Source organism: Ceratotherium simum, chromosome 15, assembly GCF_057802395.1.
Source record: "Ceratotherium simum simum isolate JZ-2026a chromosome 15, ASM5780239v1, whole genome shotgun sequence".
NCBI classification, from domain to species: Eukaryota; Metazoa; Chordata; class Mammalia; order Perissodactyla; family Rhinocerotidae; genus Ceratotherium; species Ceratotherium simum.
The window spans coordinates 6,027,615-6,044,913 of record NC_141914.1 but is presented as its reverse complement, the minus strand read 5'-3'; the positions used below and the strand labels follow the sequence as shown (position 1 = coordinate 6,044,913).

Here is a 17,299-nt window from a genome sequence, read left to right as displayed (position 1 = left end):
ATTAGCTGTCCATAGATGTGTGGTTTTATTCCTGGGCTTTGAATTCTGTTCTGTTGATCTGTGTGTCTGTTTTTGTAGCAGTACCATGCTGTTTTGAGTAGTATCACTTTGTAGTATATTTTGAAGTCAGGGATTCTGATGCCTCCAGCTTTGTTCTTTTCTCTCAGGATTGCTTTAGCTATTTGGGGTCTTTTGTTGCCCCATATGAATTTTAGTATTCTTTGTTCTATTTCCATGAAGAATGTCATTGGGATTCTGATTGGGATTGCATTGAATCTGTAGATTGCTTTAGGTAATATAGACATTTTAACTATGTTTATTCTTCCAATGCATGTACATGGAGTATCTTTGCATTTCTTTATGTCATCATCGATTTCTTTCAATAATGTCTTATAGTTTTCATTGTATAGGTCTTTCACCTCCTTGGTTAAATTTATTCCTAGATATTTTATTCTTTTTGTTACAATTGTAAATGGGATTGTATTCTTGAGTTCTCTTTCTGTTAGTTTGTTATTAGAATATAGAAATGCAACTGATTTTTTTGTAAGTTGATTTTGTACCCTCCAACTTTGCTGTAGTTGTTGATTATTTCTAATAGTTTTCCAATGGATTCTTTAGGTTTTTCTATATATAAAATCATGTCGTCCACAAACAGCCAGAGTTTCACTTCTTCGTTGCCTATTTGGATTTCTTTTATTCCTTTTTCTTGCCTAATTGCTCTGGCCAAAACCTCCAGTACTGTGTTGAGTAAGAGTGCTGAAAGTGGGCACCCTTGTCTTGTTCCTGTTCTCAGAGGATTGGGTTTCAGTTTTTCGCCATTGAGTATGATATGGCTGTGGGTTTGTCATATATGGCCTTTGTTATGTTGAGGTACTTTCCTTCTATACCCATTTTATTGATAGTTTTTATCATAAATGGATGTTGGATCTTGTCAAATGCTTTCTCTGTGTCTATTGAGATGGTCATGTGGTTTTTATTCCTCCTTTTGTTAATGTAGTGTATCACGTTGATTGATTTGTGGATGTTGAACCATCCCTGTGTCCCTGGTATAAATCCCACTTGATCATGGTGTATGGTCTTATTAATATATTGCTGTATTCAGTTTGCCAATATTTTGTTGAGAATTTTTGCATTTATGTTTATCCACAATATTGACCTGTGATTTTCCTTCTTTGTGTTGTCCTTGTCTGGCTTTGGTAACGGGGTGATGTTGGCCTCATAGAATATGTTAGGAAGTGTTTCATCTTCCTCTATTTTTTGGAATAGTTTGAGAAGGATAGGTATTAAGTCTTCTTTGAATGTTTGGTAAAATTCACCAGAGAAGCTGTCTGGTCCTGGACTTTTATTTTTTGGGAGGTTTTTGATTACTGTTTCAATCTCTTTACTTGTGATTGGTCTATTCAGATTCTCTATTTCTTCTTGATTCAGTTTTGGGAGGTTGTGTGAGTCTAAGAATTTATCAATTTCTTCTAGATTGTACAATTTGTTGGCATATAGTTTTTCATAGTATTCTCTTATAATCCTTTGTATTTCTGTGGTATCCATTTTAATTTCTCCTCTTTCATTTCTAATTTTATTTATTTCAGCCTTCTCTCTTTTTTTCTTAGTGAACCTGGCTAAGAGTTTGTCAATTTTGTTTATCTTCTCAAAGAACCAGCTCTTTGTTTCATTGATTCTTTCTACTGTTTTTTTATTGTTTCAATTTCATTTATTTCTGCTCTAATTTTTATTATTTCCTTCCTTCTGTTGACTTTTGGCTTTGTTTGTTCTTCTTTTTCTAATTCCGTTAGGTGTAGTTTAAGATTTATTATTTGAGATTTTTCATGTTTGTTAAGGTGGGGCTGTATTGTTATGAATTTCTCTCTTAGGACCGCTTTTGCTGGATCTCCTATGAGTTGGTATGGTATATTTTCTTTTTTTTTTTTTTATAATTTTATTTATTTTTTCCCCCAAAGCCCCAGTAGATAGTTGTATGTCATAGCTGCACATCATTCTAGTTGCTGTATGTGGGACGTGGCCTCAGCATGGCTGGAAAAGTGGTGCGTCAGTGTGCGCCCGGGATCCGAACCCTGGGCCGCCAGCAACGGAGCGCATGCACTTAACCGCTAAGCCACAGGGCCGGCCCGGTATGGTGTATTTTCATTTTCATTTGTCTCCAGATATTTTTTGATTTCTCCTTTAATTTCTTCAGTGATCCATTTGTTGTTGAGTAGCATGTTGTTTAGACTCCACATCTTTGTCACATTCCCCACTTTTTTCTTGTAGTGGATTTCTAATTTCATAGCATTATGGTTGGAAAAGATGCTTGTTATGATTTCAATCTTTTTAAATTTATAGAGGCTTTCCTTGTTTCCCAACATATGGTCTATCCTTGAGAATGTTCCACGTGCACTTGAGAAGAATGTGTATTCTGCTGTTTCTGGATGGAGTGTTCTATATATATTTCTATTTAGTCCATCTTGTTTAGTATTTCATTTAAGGCTACTGTTTCCTTGTTGACTCTCTGTCTGTATGATCTATCCATTAATGTAAGTGGGTTATTAAGATCCTCTACTATTGTTATGTTGTTGTTAATATTTCCTTTTAGGTTTGCTAATAGTTGCATTATGTACTTTGCTGCTCCTGTGTTGGGTGCATATATATTTATAAGTGTAATTGTCTTCTTGGTGGAGGGTCCCTTTTATCATTATGTACTGCCCTTCTTTGTCTCTTATTACCTTTTTTTTCTTGAAGTCTACTTTGTGTGATATACGTATGGCAACACTTGCTGTCTTTTGTTTGCCATTAGCTTGGAGTATCGTCTTCCATCCCTTCAGTCTGAGCCTGTGTTTGTCTTTAGAGCTGAGATATGTTTCCTGGAGGCGGCATATTGTTGGGTCTTGTGTTTTAATCAGTGTTGCCACTCTGTGTTTTTTGATTGAAGAATGCAATCCATTTACATTTAGAGTGATTATTGATATATGAGGGCTTAATGCTGCCATTTTGTCACTCGTTTTCTGGTTTTCTGCATTTCCCTTGTTTCTCGTCCTGTGTATTTTGGACTACCAATTCAGTTTGGTAGTTCTCTGTGATGATTTTCTTAGTTTTCTCTTTATTTATCATTTGTGTCTCTGTTCTGATTTTTTGTTTAGTGGTTACCATGAAGTTTGTATAAAAAATCTCATAGATGAGATAGTCCATTTTCTGATAGCCTCTTATTTCCTTAGACTAAGCTGATTCCATCCCTTTCCTTTTCCTCTTCTAAGTTATTGTTGTCACAACTTATTCCATCTTATGTTGTGAGTTTGTGGTTAAACTGATGAGATTATATTTATTTTTGATGTTTTCCTTCCCTTTATCTTTAATATTATAATTGTTTCATAACCTGTTCTGATAGAGAACTGCAATTTTCTGATTTGGTCTACTATTTTTCTCCTTGCAGAAGGCTTTGTAACCCCTTTCTTTTTTTTTCAGGTATGAGGGCCTTCTTGAGCATCTCTTGTACTGAGGGGTCTTGTGGTGATGAACTGCCTTATCTTTTGTTTATCTGAGAAAGTTTTTATTTCTCCATCGTATCTGAAGGTTGTTTTCACTGGATAGAGTGTTCTTGGCTGAAAGTTTTTGTTCTTCAGAATTTTGAATATGTCATTCCACTCTCTCCTAGCCTGTAAGGTTTCTGCTGAGAAATCCACTGACAGCCTGAAAGGGGTTCCTTTCTAGGTTATTTTCTTCTGCCTTGCTTACCTTAATATTTTTTCTTTGTCATTGACTTTTGCCAGCTTTACTACTATATGCCTTGGAGAAGGTCTTTTTACATTGATATAATTTGGAGTTCTATTAGTTTCTTTCACTTGTATTTACAGCTCCTTCCCCAGGTTTTGGAAGTTCTCGGCTGTTATTTCTTTGAAATCCTTCTCTTTTCCCTCTGGAATACCCATAATCCTTATGTTGCATTTCCTAGTTGAGTTGAATATTTCTCTGAGAATTTCTTCATTTCTTTTTAGTCTTAGTTCTCTCTCCTCCATCTGAAGCATTTCTATATTTCTGTCCTCCAGACTGCTGATTCTCTCCTCTGTAAAATCAACTCTGTTATCAGGGAGTCCAGATTTTTCTTTATCTCATCCATTGTGTTTTTCATCTCCAACATTTCTGATTGGTTTTTCTTTATAGTTTCAGTCTGTTTTGTGAAGAATTCCCTCTGTTCATTAATTTTGTTCCTGATTTCATTGAACTATCTGTATTTTCTTGTAACTCATTGAGCTTTTTTATGATAGCTATTTTGAATTTTATGTCATTTAGATTATAAATTTCTGTGCCTTCATGATTCATTCCTGGGTGCTTGTCATTTTCTTTCTGGTCTGGAGTATTAATATATCTCATCATACTGTTTTATGATGTGGATTTGTGCCTCCGCATAGTTATCTGGTTGCAGATTCTGCCTGCTGCCACTGGGTTGGCGTCAAGAGCTGTGTATTCTGAGCCTGCTGTGATCCCCGGCTCTCTTGCTCAGAGCTGCTGCTTTTCTATTGTATTCACGGTGCTCTGGCCAACCAGCTGAGCTGGAGTGCTGGTGGGGGGAAGGGGCACTTTCTTTTATATGCGATCTTGGGGGCTTCTCGCTCTGCCTTCGCTATCTGCTCTCCCGAGGTGCTGGCTTGATGAAGACTCCTGCGCAGTAGCTTAGCCACCTCTGTGTGGGGCTTTCCCATGGGCTGTGGAGGAACTTGTAGAGCAAAGGTGTTCCTGCTGGGGCCGCCCCTCTCCCCTCAGAGCCACATGTGGTCCTTTGCCCTGGGTCACTGCCTTTGCGGGAGGGAGAAGAGATCCCCTTACCTCCTTCCACTTCCTCCGGGGGTGTCCAGCACCTCCACCTTCAGACGTATGGCTGCTTGGGTCTTTCAGACGTCTTTTGTGTTGTATGAATGTCTTCCGTTGGTATGTGAATGTCCTTTTTGTTGTTTCTTAGGGGGGAGAGTGTAAGGGAAGAGCTCACTCTGCTCTTACGAATGAGAGCTCACTCACAAGATTCTCAAATGTTTTTACCCTACACATTTTAGTTATTGAATGCTACTGCCTTATATTGTTCCATATAATAAATCTCTTTGATAACAGACTTTTCAGTACCAATATATATTTTAACTTTATTTTTACTTTTTAAGGTTGATTGTATATCCTCCACCACCTACTAAAGGGGGATTAGGAGTAACTAATGAAGATCTGGAGTGCTTAGAAGAAGGAGAGTTTCTTAATGATGTAATCATTGATTTTTACCTTAAGTAAGTACAAGGATAAACGATCTTCTCATTTTTTTTTAACAGGTTTTTATGTGAATCTCAAAGTAAATGTCTTTATCTCTGAAGTATTTTAACTCTAGCTAAAAGTAACCTGCCAAGATTTGAAAGTTGAAAAACTTTTGCCTACCAAGGTTTTCTAGAGTTGACTAATTCAGTTTCATTCCTTTACTTCCTATTGATACTATATACTTCAGAAGAGTTACTGGTTTTTTGTTTCTTTTAGTTTTTGTTTATTTTTTTTTGATTTATACTTCTTTGGCTATGGTATTATTATGGTGAAGGAAGTACTTACGTAATTATAGATCACTTTGGGAGTAGAGAAGAAGCAACTTCGTGTAGTTATCTCTTGTATCTTTAAGCACTATAAGAGTTAATTGTCATTTAAAAAATCCATATCGCTATTCTGTTAAAAAATTACTTTCAAGTTTTTTATGGCCACACTTAAGGAATAGATACAGAAGTTGTATGAACTTTCATGGGCAAAGATAATTTGTTTCTAGCTCTCATTGTGTACCATATCCCTAGACCTACATTTCCAACACTTATTTGAGATATCTTCTACTGATCATTTCACTGACCCCTCCCAAACCAAATTTGTTGTCATCTTGCCTAAGCCCTGTTGTTTTACTGATAATGCTATCCTTATTCTAGTCACTCTGGCTCAAAATCTCAGATTATCATTTACTCTTCATCTCAGACATTGTAGATTTAATCTCTATAAGTTTGATTTGGGTCTTTTTTATATCTTCCATGTCTCTGTTTAACTTTTTGAACATTGGGAATACAGTTATAATGACTGTTTTAATGTCCTTTTCTACTTATTCTAACATCTATGTCACTTCTGGGTCGGGTAGGTTTGCATTGACTGATTTTCCCTTCATTATAAAATTCTTATTTTTTTTGCTTCTTTGCATGTCTAGTGATTTTTTTATTGGGTGCTGGGTATTTTTGTATTCCTATAAATATTCTTGAATTTTGTTCTGGAACACAGTTGGATTATTTGGAAAAGTTTAATACTTTTAAGGGTCTTGCTTTTTTTAAGATTTGTTAGGTGAAATCAACAAATTAATCCCCACTACTGAGGAAAGACCCTGTGAGTATTCTACCCAATGCCTCATGAATTATGAGGTTTTACAGCCTGCCTGGTAGGAAGAGGCACTATTTCCACAGCCTGTGTGGTGCTGTGTACCATTCCCTCTAATCTTTTCAGGTAGTTCTTTCCTTGAGTATTTTCCTTACATATGTGCACTGATCAATGTTCTGCTAAATGCTTGAGGAGGACTCTCTGCAGATGTCTGGAGTTCTGTCTCTAGACAGCTCTTTTCTTTCCGGTATTCTGATCTGTGAACTCGGGCTGCTTGGTTTCTCCCAGCTCTCAGCGTCTCCTCAACTTGGGGAGTCTGCCAGGCTCCACCTGGGTTACTCCTTCCTGTGCTGCAGTCTGGATGCCATCAAGGCAGTAGGCTGGGGCATTAGTAGAGCTTACCTTGTGTGTTTCCCATTTCTCAAGCATCAGTGTTCTTTGTTGCCGGATGTCTAGTGTTTTGAAAACTATTGTTTCATATATTTTGTCCTGTTTTTTGCTTGTTTCAAGCAGGAGGGTAAATCTGGTTCCTGTTATTCCATCTTGGCTGGGAGTAGAAGTATCCATTATCATTGACTCTTAACCCTCCCTTCCCTTTCTACTCAGTGGCCAATTTTAGTATATTCTATTTCTCAAATTTATTTATTCTCTTTCTTCTGTCATCATGATCTTTCTAGTACTCCTTACCTTACCTAAATTGTTATTCTCTTTTTAATTAGTCACCTTGTATCCTTTGTCTCTGTTTTCCTAGCCATTAAGTATGTTATTACCACCATTATTCTTCTTAAACTAATCTTTGAATGCAATTCCCATTAGAAACTTTTAGTAATTTCTTATTACCTGTCAAAATGAATTCAGACACAGTCTGGCATCTGAGAGTCGTGATAATATGACGCTAATCTGTCTTTTCAGCCATCCACTAATGACCCTACACATACTACATGTCCATCAAAATTGAATTACAAACAGTTTACTAGGCAAAGCCTATCTTTATGCCCTTTTCTGCCTTAATGCCCTGTTATTCCTGCCTTCTGGAATACTCTCCTCTTCAGCTCAACCTGTTGAAATTTTATTCCTCTTCCAAGGTTTCTCTCAAGTAGTACCTTCCTAAAACTTCCTGATCTTCTAAACAAATATTATTAACTTTCATAATACTTCATTTGCATCTCTTTTATGGCACTTATAATATTTTGCCTTATTTTAAAGTTATTTGGCAGCATTATGATCATTCTCCTTCTAAAAGTTAAGCATCTTACATCTTATTTTTGTATCCATATAATAGTGTCAAATTTATATTTTGTGAGATGAATTGAATCATCTTAGGTGTTAATTTTGATACGTTTTATTGCAGTTAACTAATCAAATTTTATTTCTAATTCAGTTCTAATAGCATTTTTCTATACTTCCTTTTCAGTGAACTGCCTGTATCTCTTTCTCATTGACTTCTTTTCAGAGGAGATTCTAACTTTATTTTTTAAACTACTTTCTATTTATTTTTTAAATTGATGAATAACTTTCAAGTAGTAAAGTGCATAAATCTTAAGTGTACACCTAATGAATGTTCACATATGTATGCACCCATGTCATCATCATTCAGATCAAGATGAAGAACGCTTCCAGCACACCAGAAGCATCCTTTATGTCTCCTTCCACGTAGTATACTCTCCCCTTAACCACATAAGAAAAATTTCAAGTTGTGTTTGTCTTTTATGCTTTTTTATTTAAAAAATCAATTACAAGGTCGTTTTTGAACTTGCAAGAACTATTAAGAATAGCAGAGTTCTTTAATTATAAAGGGTTTAATCACTAAATGATTGAATTACAAGCTTATGTTGAAGAGTTGTTTTAGTATAGAAATGGACTAAGGATTTAGAGATTAGTCATGTCTCAGAGTTATTAAAATTTTCATAGATTTATTTTGGAGTGTCATAGTTTGAGTTTTATGTTTGATTGTGTGATTATTTGATTAGTATTTCCTTCTACCCTCTTTTCTTTGGACTACCCTCTTTTCTTTGGATTGTAAGCTCTATGGGGGCAGGTACTTTTTTTGCCCCCTCTCCTTTTGTGTCTCTGGTGTAAATATGCTGCTTGGCACATGTTAGGAATTTGATACATATTTGTTAATAAATGAATAAATAAGTGGGCAATTTCTGTTTTAAATGATCTTGATGGAAGGTGATGTAACTAAAGAATAAAAAAAGCTGAAATCAGAGCAGATTGCAAGATTACTTTGAATCTAATTGGATGTAAAAATGAAGATTTCTAGAACACGTAAGAGAATTGGGGGAAGACCAGGTAAAAATCTAAAAATAACTTAATTTTGTGGTGTTGCTACTTTATAGGTATCTTATATTGGAAAAGGCATCGGATGAACTTGTTGAACGAAGTCACATTTTTAGTAGCTTTTTCTATAAATGCTTGACGAGAAAGGAAAATAATTTAACAGAAGATAATCCAAGTCTTTCGTAAGTCAGTCTTCCAATGTACTTAAGTTTTAAGAGGAAAAGAACACTATTTTGATGCTCTTAGTGAAATAACTTCTTATGGTATTCCCTAGAGTGAGCAATATTACTGCTTGTGCAGGTCCTGGGCCTGTTGGCTCTCAGAGGCATTTCTCACCTTTCTGCTGTTCTGTTCGCTATCACAGGGAGGCTGACTCTCGCAGGCTGCATTTCCAGTCGCGTCTTCTGTGGGGGACACTGGAGGTTGGAGGGCGTGGAAGGGAGAAGCCAGGTTATTTCTTCCTTACCCTCCATGCCTTGGGCAGTGATTCTGGCAGTGGCTGTGTTTCCCGTATGGGTCCATCTCTCACTGGACAGACCTGCTAGAGCTCCAGTTTCTGTAGGAGGTCCTGCTTCTTCCCTTGGCCCTTCCGTGTAGGGGAATAGCCATTTCCTGCTGTGCTAATCTCTGGTTGCCTCACTGCTCTCTTTTTTGGCTTCACACTTTTTCTATCACCACTGTAGCCAGTTCTCTGCATTACATTTTATCTGTCTTAAATATGTAGTGTGGTTTTTGTTTTCCTGGTCAGACCCTCACTAACATACTACTTAAACTGATGTAACATTATACAAAATACCATATTTATTCACGCAGTTTAGCTGAATTTCTGTCCAAATATTTTTTGATTAATGCTAAAACCTATGGAGCAGTGGATAGGGATATGCAAAAGGAGGAGGGAGTTATTTTTATTTCTTAGACAGCAGTACTTGGATGGGTGGTTGTAGCATGGAGCCACTTCACCCCTCTCCCCACCCCAACAATTCGTATGATAGGCTATATGGTAGACCCATGATAAAATTAAGAGTTTTTATTTTTAAAAAAGTTAGTGTAAACATACATCTACCACTTTAAAATTGATAAGGTATATTTTTGTATATTATTTCCTCTCATGACAGTGCTTTTAGATATGCAGGGCATGTATGTTATACCCCAAGTTTTCAGGTGAGGAAGCAGGCCAGTGAAGATTGGCAGGCTGTGGCAAGTGACAGAACTGGTTGGTACTTAAGCCTTTGTCTTTTACCCTCTAGTCTAGAGATGTTTTTGTTGTACTGGCCTGCCTTTAAAAAATGGCTGTGAGAGTTTATTTCATCCCTTTAAAATAATAGGAATAATAAGCAAGTAAGAAGATGACTAAATGGGTAAACTGTTTGAATTTGTTGTATTTTTGGAAAAAGAGGGTAGGAATAGGGAGAGGGTTAACATTTATTGAGGGCCTGCTTGGAACCAAGACAGTGAACATAAAGTTATTTTGTTTGATTCTACAATAATCTTGTGAGATTAGTGCCATTGTCTTTATTAATTGAAGCTTAAAGTAGTTAGCTAAGTTATCTGAAGTTGGATATAGCTTTCTGATTTCAAAGTTCAAGCTCTTTCTGTTGTTTATAGTGTTGTGACTATGTAATTTATGGTCTAAATTGGGACACTTGAGAGAATAAAAGGAGGCTCTATTAATAGTTACCTCTTGGCAACGTGTGTGTAGTGGGGCTGTCCTAGACAAACTGGGATGTGTGGTCATCTATATTTTGAGTGTCTTTATAGATTTGGAACTTGTGCTGATGGACAAGGCCTGCCAGGATCAATTAAGGAGAAAATTGAAATTTGAAAATATTCTTGATAATCAGGGTTAGTGGAGCGGGATATATGGAAGGGGAAGATTTATTCAATAAATTTGATATTTAACATTTTTGATGCCCTCCTGTTCTATTTTATTGATATAGAAATTGACGGTTGGTACCATGCATTTAATCCCACATTTTATTTTAAAATTACTAACCAATGTAGAGATTATGAATTTGGCATACCACCTAGAAATTGAGAAAATGAAAGTAAGTAGAGTCTGCTGTATTTTAAAATTTTTTTTAAATTAAAAAAATTTTTTTAAAATTATATATTCTATGTCTGATCATATATAAAAGTAATACAAAACAGTTACATGAGTGGCATATTCAAGGGTAAGATATAGATATAAGATACTATATACTATATATATATACACACACACTATATATATATATAAGATACTATATACTATATATATACAGACACACACTATATATATATAAGATACTATATATATCTTGTATATATATTATATATAGTATAGTATATAGTATATATATAGTATGAAGTGTTTACTATATATAGTAGATATATACTATATAGTGTCTTATATATCTACTATATATAGTATATGTAGTATGTTATATATACACACACACACACACATATATACACACACATATATATGTATGCGTACACACACACACTAATACTCATACTAATGCTTGGCCTCATATGTATATAATTAGTATTCACACAAAGAATCCCTACAAATGAGTAAAAAAAACCAAGATAACACAGAAACAAAGTGGCGAGGGTTATAAACCTTAATGGCCAATAAACCCCCGACAGGAGGCCCAAACTGCTGGTGTTAGGAAATTGCAGACTAAGTGATACACAAACTCATTATGATGGTTTATGAGGTTCTGCAAGATCTGGCTTCTGTCCCTCTTCCTAAACTTGTTTCACAACATTCTCTCCCCTCACTTACCGTACTTCAGCTCAGTCCGTCTCCTTTCATTTTCAAATATGCTAAGTTATTTCCTATTTTCTTTCTTTTTTAAAAGTCTTTTTGAGATCAAACCATTTTATTAAGAGGCTTCAGGGGAGGGTTGAAGGGCTGGGAGGACAATGAGATCCCATGTCCTCGGCCTGGCCAGGATCTCACCAGCTTCACAGTCACTGGAAAACTCTGATTTTTTGACTGAAATTTCTTCTCCTGGGACTTTTAAAATTTGTTTCACAACATGATTTCTAATCATTTATTTGTTTGCTTGTTCATTTTCTGTTCTTATCCTAAAGTATAAGCTTCATGAGGTCAGGGACTTCATCTGTCTTATTTTCTATTCTACCCTACCCAGTGCCTTTTGCTCAGTGCATGGAACATACTAGGAAATCAAAATAAAAGATAATAATCATGTATATCATCGGATGGGGAAAGAACTGTTAGACATTTAATTGTGGATTTTCTACACAGTTAGGAACTGAGAGTAAGAGATGATATTGTGGCCCCCATAATCTCTTCTATCCTCCTTGCCCCATCCTATGTCTAATATATTCCCAATCAAATAAGGTTAGCATAATCAGGAAATCTGCCAAACATCAACATAACAAAACAAAAGAAAACCAGCTGTCTATCCTTAAGATTTCCAAATGGAAAACAAATTAATAGACTGTGCACTAGTTGAAAATAATTGTTTATAATCATTGTAATGGTTGGGTCATTGTGAAGTAAGAAAATTTAGTAAACATATGACTCCTGGTTATTTACGAAGTTAATCTTCTTACGTAGTGTCTAATTCCTTCCACATCTTTTAGCCCATTCTGGATCCCATCTTACTCCTAATGTGAGTTTGGTTAGATGCTCAGATGAACAGGGATGGGGCAAAGATGTCTGTTTCCTGTATTTCTTGGTATATAAATATATAAGAAGTTAATGATTTGTGTAATTCCCTGCATAAAAAGAGGTTCTTCAGGGACTGAGCCAGAAGTCACATACCACCTCATTTATGCCACTGTTAAATGCCATCCCTTTTCTACAACTTTTTTTGACATCCAAACTTGGTTTGATATCTTCCTACCTTAACCTCCCTGGTGAGGTGTTTGTGTGTCCACACACTTTTCTAGGTGGCTTTCCTAGATGCTATTATAGAATTCCTTTGTGTCTCTTATGACACTTACATTTTAGTTATTTGTTGTAGTGTTTTTTCTGCCTCCCTTATTTTGTAAATTCCTTTATGGCATTGTGGGTGGTTTTCATTGTTTGTTCGTAGGAACATAGTAAATATTTGTTGAAGAAATAAAATGAAAGATGGATAAATGGTGGATATACTTAACTCATTGTCCTATAGTTTCCATATATATGAAATGAAGAGAGTTGAGTTTCATCTTTAAAAATCTAAGAATATGTGCCTCATTTCTGCTCTTCCATTAGGTTTTAACACCTCCCTCATCACAGGTATAACGTTTGGACAATTCTGTTAAGGTGTAGTGATAATATTTTATATCATGCCCAGATGAAACTAAACAGAATAAATAGGTATAGCTGTTTGTACTCAGTTGCTGAGCCACTTTTGGAATCTACAAAACATTTTATAAATTGCTGCCTTTCTTCTATCCATTACATTATTGTTTATGGTGATCAGATTTAAGGACAACCAGGAGTTAATAAAAGGAGATAATTTTCTAGTCTGTTAAATACTATATTTCTTGAAGAAGATGGTTAAATAAACTAAATCTAGCATTTTTCAGTATATAACAAAGACTCTTGGAATCTTTATCTTAAATTTTTAATATACCAAATATATCTATCTTTCATATTCCCAGACTGGCACAGAGAAGACATAAAAGAGTAAGAACATGGACTCGTCACATAAACATCTTTAATAAAGATTACATCTTTGTGCCTGTAAATGAGTCGTGAGTATTTCAGGTTATTTAGAAACAAAATTGGAGAGAGTGCAGAACAATATTTTGTATATTTTTAGATTAATAATCAGTGAAAAGTATGAGTACAGAAATCCCAGGTATTATTATTATTATTTTTTAAAGAAGTAGCTAAAACAATGAATTATTTTTCTTGGATTTTGGTTTGGCAGTAGTTATGTTGTAAGTATAAAGAGAAAAATAAAATGACAAATGCCCACAAGACTATAATAACTGAGAAATTGAGTTTTTTTTTTTTTTAACTCAAGAAAAGATTTTCTAAATAAAACATCAAAAGATTTTAGGATGAATCTTCAAATATTTAAGAGAACAAGCTGTGTAAGCACTAATAGAAAAAAGGTGATGCTATGAGTCTGTCTGTCTATGAGTCTGTTGTTAAAGCAGATCCTCAACAAGAAACACTGATTATATGAAAGTAAATAAGTTTGAATTACTCAGATTTTACCCCAAGTGTTCTTACTGATTTAATTAGTTTTGGAATGTGTGTTCTATGTTATATCAGATATTACAGTTGACTTCTTCAAAATTGATAGGAATTTTGTTATACCCACTTTTTCAGCTGTAGCTCTAGAACACATTCTTATACTTTATTTCAATCTTGTGTTATTAAGATTGTGTTTCTTTTTCAACAGGTCTCACTGGTATCTTGCAGTCATTTGTTTTCCTTGGTTAGAAGAAGCTGTGTATGAAGATTTTCCACAGACTATATCCCAGCACGCCCAGGCTCAGCAATCCCTACATAGCAAGAAAACAATAGGTGATAAGCTTAATGTAGATGGTGTTTTTAATAATGATGACAACAGTAAAATGATTATAGCAGATGATATGAAGTTAAAGGATAGTATAGTTATTATAGTATCGTTTTTTTTTTTTTTTTTGTGAGGAAGATTAGCCCTGAGCTAACATCTGTGCCCATCTTCCTCTATTTCGTATATGGGATGCTGGCACAACATGGCTTGATGAGCAGTACGTAGGTCTGCATCCGGGACCGAACCTGCAAACCCCGGGCCGCCAAAGCGGAGTGTGTGAACTTAACTAGTATGCCACCAGGCTGGCCCCTATTATCATTAAACTTATTAGAATAAAGAATAAGAAATCTGAAATTTTCATGATAGATGCCCTGCCTCATGTATAGACAAAATGTAATTCTTAAATTATACTGTTATATCAAGTTTTATCACAGCACTTTTTATGGAATAATCTTGCTAAGGTAACTAAGAATTCATGCCATGGATCTTCAGGCATAGCTTGAAATCCCCCTTTTTTTCTTAATATAAAGGAACACACTTCTTGTTGACACTAGTAATTTGGCAAGGTAATATCTCTTATAATATATTAATTTCTCTTATAATAGTATTATTATATGGTATTAATAATATATAATAGAGTAGATTAGCAATATTAATATATTAATAACATATTAATATTAATTATATATTAATACTATAATATATAATAGGGTCTCTTATAATTCTTCCATGATTTTTTTTATGTTACAATCCAAATCTTAATTAAATAAGCCTACTTTCTTTAAGGGAAAAAAATCAAAATTATGTGTTTTATAGCTGTAGCATAAGTGGCAAGCAGAATTAATAATAGCCATTACCATTAATACTAGCCAGAACCTTTCTCTATGAGAGGAGAAAGAAAAACTGATAAAGCAACTGATTGTTTTCAATTTTCTTTCATCCTCCTGTGCTTCAGAAGTATACTTATGCAGCACTCTGTGATTGTAGATTAGAAGAACCATTACCAGGCAAATTAACAATCCTCCACATTAAAACAGCAGACATTTTGATTAGTGAGCTATCTTTGAAGATTATTTTTATAGGAAACTGGCTCAGTTAACTGGTACCTCAGGTTTTGGCTCTGGGGTTTATGTATTGTCAGGTAACAGCTAACCACTATCAGTTCTATCTATTGATTGAATTTTTTTCATAACATTAACCATGAAAAAAAATTAAATAGATCCCAGATATTTTTTTCCCTTTAATTACTATTGTGTATACAAATTACAATTTAAACTTATCTAAATACTTTATATTAAACATAAACACTCATAACTGCTTTGTTATTTCTAACTAGATAATGATCTACATGCTACTTCAACACTATCTTTGGGTACAGAGGATTCCCAAGTAAGTGGGTTCTTTATAGATGTGAAGGAGGGAAAACTCATGAACACAATAATTTTATCTATAAAATAGGGGGCCATGATGGATATTGGTGGACTATGATTAAATTGTGCTGTTTTATGATTCTTTGATGTGTTGTGTGGCAGTAGGAAAGAGAACAAGAGAAATTATCATTCTTCTTGCATCTGTTTAGCTTACTTTAACTCCCTCGGTTTATTTATTTAATAGTTTATCTGATCATCTTGGTTGACTACTTTTCTAATTTCTATGGATTAGATGTACTTTTATTCTTCATTGTATCAGCATTTTTTTTGACTTAGTGTAATTAATAACCTAATCAAGCACATTTTATCTTCTTTCTATTATTGTGAATTGTTGGTAAAAATCATTCAAAGTAGATTCAAGGTCGATGCATATGGCTCTGGAGGCTAAGATAGTTACTGTTAACTTTCCTTTATATGGACCTCTGAACTGGTATGCATGGTCTAGATTTGGTGTCCTAATTGATTAAGGTAGCCACTTAATGATTTTTTGTATGTACAGACAGCAGCAGCCTCCCTGGCAGGGCCTGTGTCTTTACTGTCATTGGTGTAGGGTGGGGAGGAAGGAGGTTTCCTTTTCTGCCGTCACAGTGGCAGGATAGGGGAGTTCCTTCTTGCTTCTAGAGCCGGGTTTCCCAAATTGGGTTCCTTAGAACACTTGTTCTAAGATGCAGTTTATAATGAAAAGAATTCTAAGGTCAGTTAGGTTGGGTAAACTCGGTGTCCTATTCCTCTCTTAGAGATTCACTGTTATATTAGAACAGTAAAGGTACTGAGAACTTCTGCATTAAAGAAATCTGTTTGTTTGGTCTATTGTTTCTCAAATTTATCAAAAAAAACAGCAAAACACTCCACCCCCTTTCCCTTAATACATATTAATACTCTGCTTCTTGTGCTTCAAAGGGAAGAAATGCGTCTCTAAGGACATCATGTATTGAATTAGGGAATGTATATAAGGACAGCTTAAATTAACTTGTCTATCTTTGCTTAAGATGGTAACTGTGAATAGAAGAAATTAAAGTTCCAAGTTGTTTTTTAGGCCACATTAAAGCTCCATAATTTCTTGAGGCCACGTAAAAGTGTATAAACTACTGTTTCGCCAGTGTAAGAAAATAAATGAATGAAGTTTTGAAAAATGAAGTTGACCTACTTCAGATAACAAAAAGAACTCTGATTTGAAATTTTAATTTCAAGTGTTTGAAACATTTTAAAGAGTGGCTGAATATTAATTTATTCAAACTAGCTTTAATTGCAAAGTCATAAAAATTTGTGTTATTTCAGAGTACCGAGACGAATATGTTAGTACCAAAGAAAATGTGTAAAAGGTAGGTACGTGCTGTAATCATTCAATTTTTTCACATATTTAGGTTTATTTCATATACAAATATATATATTTTGATTTCTTCCTTTGCTTTTCATAGGCCATGCATTCTTATACTAGACTCCTTGAAAGCTGCTTCTATACAAAACACAGTTCAGAATTTACGAGAGTAAGTAATGACAATTTTACCCTCAGTCTGTTATCTAAAACTCTCAATAATTTTGAAGCTACCTTAAGAATTACTGAAAAGACTATATCAAGAATTACATTTTATTATGTATTTAGGTAAGGCCTATAAATTCTAATGAATAATAAATAGCCCCTATTATGTGTTAATATTCAAGTATTAATATTTCTCAAGGATTATGGCAAAAGTAAATTTGGAATTTGTATTCACAATTGATTAAAAAGCATAATTTTACGAAGGAGCATTGCAC

At 34.6% G+C, this 17,299-nt stretch overlaps 1 protein-coding gene across 5 annotated transcripts in view; it reads left to right on the top strand.

Moving 5' to 3' along the window:
- Positions 1–17,299, top strand: part of SENP7 (SUMO specific peptidase 7) — a 137,096-nt gene that overhangs the window by 115,141 nt on the left and 4,656 nt on the right. For all 5 annotated transcript variants that reach the window (XM_014794980.2, XM_014794979.2, XM_014794978.2 and 2 more), the window contains 7 exons: positions 5,139–5,255; positions 8,700–8,822; positions 13,246–13,338; positions 13,998–14,122; positions 15,451–15,503; positions 16,823–16,866; positions 16,963–17,031. In XM_014794980.2, coding sequence (XP_014650466.1) covers positions 5,139–5,255; positions 8,700–8,822; positions 13,246–13,338; positions 13,998–14,122; positions 15,451–15,503; positions 16,823–16,866; positions 16,963–17,031 — 624 coding nt within the window. The remainder of the gene's footprint in view (positions 1–5,138; positions 5,256–8,699; positions 8,823–13,245; positions 13,339–13,997; positions 14,123–15,450; positions 15,504–16,822; positions 16,867–16,962; positions 17,032–17,299) is intronic.